The sequence below is a fragment of the Dermacentor silvarum genome, chromosome 10, assembly GCF_013339745.2.
Source record: "Dermacentor silvarum isolate Dsil-2018 chromosome 10, BIME_Dsil_1.4, whole genome shotgun sequence".
Lineage (NCBI taxonomy): Eukaryota > Metazoa > Arthropoda > Arachnida > Ixodida > Ixodidae > Dermacentor > Dermacentor silvarum.
The window spans coordinates 85,418,051-85,426,074 of record NC_051163.1 but is presented as its reverse complement, the minus strand read 5'-3'; the positions used below and the strand labels follow the sequence as shown (position 1 = coordinate 85,426,074).

At 46.1% G+C, this 8,024-nt stretch overlaps 1 protein-coding gene across 1 annotated transcript; it reads left to right on the top strand.

Moving 5' to 3' along the window:
- Positions 1-604: 604 nt before the first annotated feature.
- LOC125941060 (uncharacterized) lies at positions 605-5,058 on the top strand. The gene is made up of 2 exons (XM_049657980.1): positions 605-757; positions 4,600-5,058. Exons 1-2 carry the CDS (start codon positions 740-742, stop codon positions 5,056-5,058), a joined length of 477 nt encoding a protein of 158 aa, XP_049513937.1. The 5' UTR covers positions 605-739.
- The last annotated feature ends 2,966 nt before the right edge of the window (positions 5,059-8,024 follow it).

The window sequence follows — 8,024 nt, the reverse complement described above, 5'->3', positions numbered from 1 at the left end:
TCACACAAAATCATCTTATGTCTTTTTTTATCTTTCGTTACGAAAATACCAGATGCTTTTTCATCTCATTTGCTCCTTGAAATCTAATGTACCATAGATATTCGAACGTAGGTTCACCAATTTTTGAGTAAATACCTTATGTGTGGACTGGGAGGGGGGGGGGGGGAGACTAAATTGATATACCAACTTTCTGATCATAGGCTAAATTGAGCAGGTGTTCTTTCCGTTTTGTCATCTTGCAAGCTTGGAGTGGCAGGCTTTAGCAGTTTCTTGTCTCGACTCTCCGGTTTTATGACTGATAGTGCAATCACATGCTCGCTCTCATCGACCATTCAAAACCAAGGTCATTCAAATGCGCCTGCCTAATTGGCTTTCTTGTGCAAGCGCACGGTATAGAAGCAGTGGTGTTGGCGGTTTTGGATTATCTGATTTCAATGGTCATTTAAAGCGAGCCTGTGAATGCGGCATCACTTTAGAACTCAGATATACTGCGAAAATGCACCTTAGTTAAGAGAACTCCCTTCAACGGGAACGTGAGCATGTGCAACAGATGTTTCTCATTACTATTCTCATCCTGTCTCCGTATACCGGCGTAGGTGTTCTGGTTCATCTCAGGCTGTCCAAATGCCGGCTCGGAGAGGCGTTTGCGGTGGCCGCCGCAGCCAATCTGCTATTTGATTGGCGGCTCCGGGATCTCAACGTAGCGGATAACGATTTCTCCATCGGTGCAGTGTACAACATGATGCAGGCACTGGAGGTAAGTTGCAGTGATTATGATTCAGCGAACCAGCTTTGGCGAGTACATCATGTACCAAGGCTGAGCCTGATAAAGGCTAGCTGCAACGAAAGTTCACTCCGGCTAAATTGGTTATAAGAGTAGTATATAGGATTTATGGTGACAGCAATTATTGGACACCCCAGGCGAATTTTCGACGTCGACGTCGCCGTAAGGTTCCGTGTCAAATTCATGTACGATGAGATGCGGCCGCGCGCCGTTTGCTGTGGGTGCGAGGGTGAGCCGAAAAGAACGGTGGCTTGTGCGCGTGGTCCTCCTGCATTTCCAATGTTCGAGGGCACTTGAATAGTTTCCTTCAGGCTTCCACTTATTTCACGCCAAATATTGCAATTTTCGAATAGTAGCCAGTGAGTTTGCAAGGCGTATTCACATAGACCGAATTCGCAGGAAGATATCAGGTTCGATATATGCGCCCTCAAGCCCGCGGTAAACGTAGACTCTTCTTCCACTTACTAAAACACTGTGGTTACTTTTGTTACTATCACTGTTTTTACAGTCACTAGTGTTACTACTACAGCTGTTACTAGCTGTTACGGTTGTTACTCTTATTCTCCTTATTGAAGCATAAAAATGAAGGGCGCTTAAGCTTCGCCTTTAAGAGTGGAACGTGATATCATTCTTACTTATCAGGCTTCCCAGCAACTGCAGCTTTTGTTTCTCCGCCTTCGCTCCCGAGGCGAGCGCCATCTGGAAGGTGTTTTTTGCAAGAAACCGACCCGGGCGCGCCGCTTTATGACTGGTACAAAGGCTGGAAAAGGGGTTTGTGTTTGAGTTACCGCCTTAACAGAATTATGTTTTCCCGTATATTCAAATTATAATACGACGCTATCATGCTGTAGGTTGTGGTTAAAGGGCCCCTAAACCACCCAGAGGTCTAAATTTAGTTGTGGTGTTGCAGTTGTGCACGAGTCTACAACGAACACGCAGCCGCTACAATTTTTCGAAATGGTGCCGTAATAGCGGAGTTACACGCGTTTGATGATCGAAAAACGGCCCTCGCTTGTTTCGCTCTTTCCTTCGCTATTCTCCTCATCGGCTGGTCTCTCCTCCTCGCCGAGTGCTGCTCCAAATGTCACGTGATATAGGTTATCGCCAACGCGCTTCTCAAAACACCTCTGTGATGACAGGTTCTTTTATTTTAATGTTTCAGATGGTTCTCTTAGGCGGAGCCTCCGAGAAACCAATTGAGGACAAAGCCGTTTGTTGGAAAACGCACACAAACTTTTAATACAACTAGAAAGAGAAAAAAACATAGAATAAACACTCAGGAACTCATAATACAACATAAGAATGGATAGTTGGGCGAGTTGGTACGGTAACATATTCTTGATATAAGCGCGAAGAACACACGGACGGTGGCGGAAGAAGACAGGACGAGCGCTATAAGAAGACGGGACAAGCGCTCGTCCTGTCTTCTTTCGCCACCGTCCGTGTCATCTTCGCGCTTATATCAAGAACTCATAATACAAAACAGATGTAGCTAAAACGTTAACGACAACAGGCAAGTTCGGGCATGCCGCGACTGTGTGGCGCACAAATGTCTCGACGCGGAATAGCAGATGTTAAACGACGAGAGAAGCAGCATCAATCGCACCAGTGGTCAAGGTGTCGGATTGTTAACCGGGCGACCTGCCTTGGAGGGAGAAGGCAGGCGGCTTGGTGACACGGGCAGACGGCGGCGGCGTTCTGGCCAGGCAGCTGGTCGTGGAACTCGTGCGCGTAGCCCGACAGCTCACGTTCTGCCCACGGGCACAGAAGCTCGCCGGCCTCGGGCAGCAGTTGACGATCGGGAAGAGTGGCAATGCCCAGGAATGGGTTAGCAGGAGGCCCCGGTTGGGTGAAGTCCTGGTGGTTCGGGTCCGGAACCCGACGGCCATACTTCAATCCCATGTCCGGTGGCCGACCTTCTCCTCGTGCCGCTTCTGGAACTCTCCCTCTCTTCTGCCAGCGCGGCTCACTTTTCTGCCACTCTGGCTGATTCATTGTTTGCCCATTGACTAATCGAAGCTCCGTGTTTTTTGCGATTATATGCTTTTCCTTTTATTTTCGCTTCTTGCGCCGCGCGTTCACGTGCCGGCCGCTCTTCGATGTTGTCGTCTTTCAGCCAGCACGTAATTCGCCTCGGCGCGCGCACTCTTTGTCGTCTGCTTCTTGTCTCCAACCACCGCACCGTGTCGCGCACTTCACACACCACAACCTCCCACTTCCGGTTAAGGCCCGTCCACGCTAGTGGCAAATGTACCGACGGCAAACCGGCCTCCTTTGCCCTAGAACGTCAGCCCCGCGAGAGGTGTCCAAAATAGACGGTAGTTCGACCAGCGCACCGCCCGCAGCACGATGAACGGGCCAATCGACGACTGCGAAGCTGCGCGCCTCCGCCACCATGGAATCGTCCCCGACGCTGACACCGTGAAGACCGCTGGGAATACCGGAAAGGCCAGGAGAGAAGGACAGCATTATTTTATTTTTTATTTTTATTTTTTGGCGCGCCCGCGGCGCGTAGTGTTGCAGCGTTTGGCATCGTTGATCGTGACAGCATGCTGAACTCGATGCGCGTTAACTTGAAATGTTCAAAAATATATGAGATGGTTTAGGGGCCCTTTAAGTGGTACTATACGATTTTTCTGGTATATTTACTTTGATAAATTCAATTAGTTCACTAAGGCCTCTGCGCCACGCGAAGGGCCTGCGTGGTCGGGGTGATTCGAGGTTATTTTCTCGGCCAGTGTGAAGTCACAGGTTGTTTGCTTTTATCCACGAGTAATTATCAATATGAAACTCTGCAGGCTTTGTGAAGTTTGCTAGTGGTGATGCTGAGATATGCAGAGATTGTATTGCCAATTTAATGTCGTCAAAACTCTTATGCTAGCAATATATTGTAATGGCAATGGGTGGCAATACCATTAACCTTACAATATTTGATCAGTAACATTCTTCAACTGCCTTTTCACTAAATTTTATGCTTTAGCTATGGCTTCAGTACCAGGGAAAAACAACAGGTGGCACGCGTGATGTGTGAGTGAAGATTAAAGTGTGGTTTTTGTGAGATATGTCAATGTAATGTTGATTTTATCTGAACAACGAAGTAACATATGTGTGTTGGTACTAAGGATACCTGTATTAGTACTTAGTTCAAAATCTTGTTGAACCCATTTCACTGCATTCTTGAAAAAATCTCAAGGCTCACCAGTGTACTGCATATCGTTATAGAATGAGGGCTATAAATGCAGATGGGTGTATTCACGTTAGATTATGACATGATGTCTTGGCGAATATTTGCACTTACAATTCATTTGCACTGTTGTGTGCTTTTTATATGTGATGTGAGCTGGCGCAGTAGACGCCTTGGCCCAACAAGCCTCGAACGCAAACGTTGATATTTTTCTACCGAGAAGTTGGCCCCGCGACATGTATATGGCGCTGCCGTGCCTCCACAATTAAGCCACCATTGCAGTACGTGTGGGCTTCTATGGCAGCTTGGCACCATGCGTACATAATACCTTGCCAACGTTTTTACAGCGAGTGTCCGAGGCCATCGAGTGAAATGTGTTTCTGTTTGCCTGCGCGCGCTTGACACTATGCTCATAGACTTTCTAGGAGCCATGCTTCTTTAGTTAGTAAGCAAATGTTTGAAAGTTTATACGGCTACTATCCTAGACTTTGTATAGCTCTGTAATAGTTTTCTACTGCAATAGGTGCTTCGCCTTTCGGGCGGACCTGCGACTTTTTGTGTGACAAGTGTTGTCATACCTTAAGGGCCATTGGGCGGCTTAGTAAAAGTTCAAACGTCAATGCGCTTGCAGGTGAACAAGACGCTGGAGGCACTAGTCGTCAATGTGACGGGCACGCAGCCCCAGTTCGAGGTCTCCTGCCTCTTCAACTTGATCCGGAAAATCGACGTGTTCTCCCGCTTGAAATTAAACTGGGTCCACCCTCGTGGATCAGACTTCGCGAAAGGCGTCCGTGCTTCCCAAGTGCCCACAATTTGGCGAAGCCTGGATGAGAGTGGAGTGGAGGACGCGGAGAAGTTCCTGGAGGCTCTCGTCTCCATTCGAAACGTTGGTCTGGCCTTGCTCGAATGCACAACTCTAGCAAAGCAACGCGTAGTTCAAAAGCTGACCGACACTCTTACGAGGATCAAGTGCCTGAGGAAAGTACCGCTTCTTTATCACATACGGAAGAGCCCTCGGAACACTCCTGTTTCACCACTGAAATCTGAGACGCAGATTCGGCAACCACCTAACTTGATTCAGGGGCGTTGATTGATCTGTGAAATTAAAATTTTAGCTTGCTGATCGAGAAGTAGGGGAACTGGAACGCTCGATGCTCATAAAAAAGGAAATTAAAGCAATAGAAAATTACCCGTTTTCTATTTGGTATAACATAACACAATGAAAGTGCAGTTGGTGGGGGCCGAACTCGCAATCTGCATGACGGCTGAGACGATCTAATAATTAATACTCATTGGTAGAGCATAGAAGATTGTTAGTGTAACGCTTTTCTTCGGTTTATTGGCGGTTGGCTTCGCTTGGTTATAGTCTTTTACAGCATCACTGCATGAGCACTGCCATATTTAAACACGTGACCACGCCACCATTGAATGCCTCCCAAGTTCCCCTTAACGGTTGAACATGATGTGCTGACTAAATGCAGAAAAAAAATTTTTTTGCTCTCTCGCTGAGTTATTATTCGCCGTTAATGCAACTCTTGCAACCGGAAGCCAAACGGAACGATTGCACACGTGATAGTTTACACACGGCCTTAGTTTATCCTGATGGCGGTGAGCGAATACTCCAAGTCCACTCATGTGCGCTATCCGATACAGGAATATACCTTATCGCGTTCACTTCTTTGCCTCGCAATCATTTCGTTCTTTCGGCCAGGAAAACCCCAGAATCAGTTTTTATGTTGATTGCCCTCCCTGCAGGCGGCGCTGCCGCACCAACCAATGCCTAATTGCAGGCACTTCCTTTTCTTTTGTTATCTCGTAATAGCTTATCGCTCCTATCACCTCAGTGCTGTGTGATCCGTCATGGCGGTGCTTCTGTGCGAGCAGCCTGTCGGTAATATTGTTTTCAGTGGCAATAATTTCTTTCTTGATATTCACGGCCTCTCACAACCATCCATCGGTTCTTCTTAGCTTGCAAGGCACTGATAATTCACGAATATCCGAAGCAGAAGTAGCAATCAGAGCTACCTAGTAAACTCGGCTTAAACGGAACTCGAAGGAACAGGAAACTGTGCTTCGTTCATCAGAAGTTTCATTTAGGCGAAAGACACAAACATCAGACAATCAAGTTGGAAAAGCGTCGGGTGTTGTGACCTGCTTGGGGTTAAAAAAACAAGACTTTACTGCGCTCTGCCTCTCATAATTTAACTTCTTTCGCACTAGGTTTTGTTCATGTGCCAAAGAACCCACAATAATTTGGAGCCGTTGTTGTGTTTTAAATAGCGCTGCAAAATTTCAATTGCATCTTTTGCTGTCTGGTCCAGAACAGAAACGCCGCACCCTGTAGCAGTCATATTTATATCTTTGCAACGAACTTAACGGATAATTTATCCAACTGTCTCCTCAGAGCAGGTAACAATTTAAGGTATCATCCGAAGTCTCTTATATCTAGTGGTGCAACGGAAGCAGTAGTGGCTGCCTCACGGGAAAAAATCTTACCTACTCCGTGGCCTTCTCTTCCTCCACATAGATAAATATTACTGCTTGTCCAATTTCGATGCATTTCTTATAACTTTCTCGCAACAGCCTCGGGGATATTTATAGTATCCGCAATGAACATGTGTGTTGGGATTTTCGGGTTCCATACGTCGATGGTGGTAGTATCGGTTCAAGTTCCGTTTAAGTAGAGTTCGCAAAAAGATGGCTTCACTTTAATAGCATTTTCTAAACATTATGCCTAATGGCGGCCAACTAAAGTAGATACCATTCTTCCGCTTATTCGGCCCACCTAAGAGAGTTTGGTTTATATATACAGGATGTCTAACTATCATGCACCAAGATTTAAAAATATGCAAATGCCACGAAGCCGGACAGAACCAATGTAATGTGGTTTGCCGTCGCTTGGAGATATTCAGATTATTTTTTGCTTACTGCCTAGTTACATAATTAGTCTTAATCATTCATTCAACTTTTCAAATATTTTAATAAGATGAAAAGTGGCAATGAGAAAATTTTAGAGTAACATTAAGACTGCCAATTCAGATTTCTGATGCTCCATACGTGCTACATAATATTTTTCCAGCATGAAAGAAGCCCGCGAATACATGCAAAGTTGCTCGAGTGGCCAGTCGCGCGGCAATTTCGCATGCATTCCCAGGCTTCTTTCACGCTCCGAAACACACTGTTATGTGCACGTTGTGAGCAACAAAAAGCTGTATCGGGAGTATTTCATGTTGCTCTAGAATTTTCTGATTTACACTTTTTATCTAATTATAATATTTGAGAAGTTGATTAGTTGTGACTAATTATGTAATTAGGTGGAATGCAGAAAATGATCTGAGTATATCCAAGCAACGCCAAACGTTACCTGGGTTCTGACCATCTACGTGGCTCTTGCATATTTTTAAATCCTGGTGCATTATAGTTGGGACACATGTATATAGTAGTAACTGGATTTTTCAATGGGCCAAGCGTATGTAGAAAAATCAGCACAACTTCGCGGTTATCTTAGGTTTATTTACCCAACAGTTTCGGTCGCTGGTATATATATATATATATATATATATATATATATATATTTGCAGGCTCAAAGGGGCTTAAGTAAGCATACAGTGCTATCCGCATTCAAAATATGCAGTGCTCCTCTAACCGCTTCACTGTAGAAGTTCGCTCCGAGCCAGATAAGCTGCAGTAGCCTTGGAAGCAGCGCAACATAACAGCCCTGATGGCTCGTCGTAAGAAGACACCGACACGCATGTCGGTGACCAACGCTGTCGTACGGCCGATTCTACGAGTGTTGGCCATGTGGCCGAAAGACTCGGGCAGTGCATTTGACTGCGCTTCGCGAGCACGCAGTGTGATGATTGAGACGCCTCGATGAACGAGCAGCTAAGGTACCAATTGATCGATCCCGAATCGCGTCGTGCGCGTGCTTCAGTGGTACAATTCTGCCGCATACGCCTTACACACAGTGCAACGTGGTGAGCCCAGAAAGTTTTTCCTTGTAACGCCATGAACTTCATATTGGAAGCTGTAGCGGCACGATGGAACGCTGCGTTG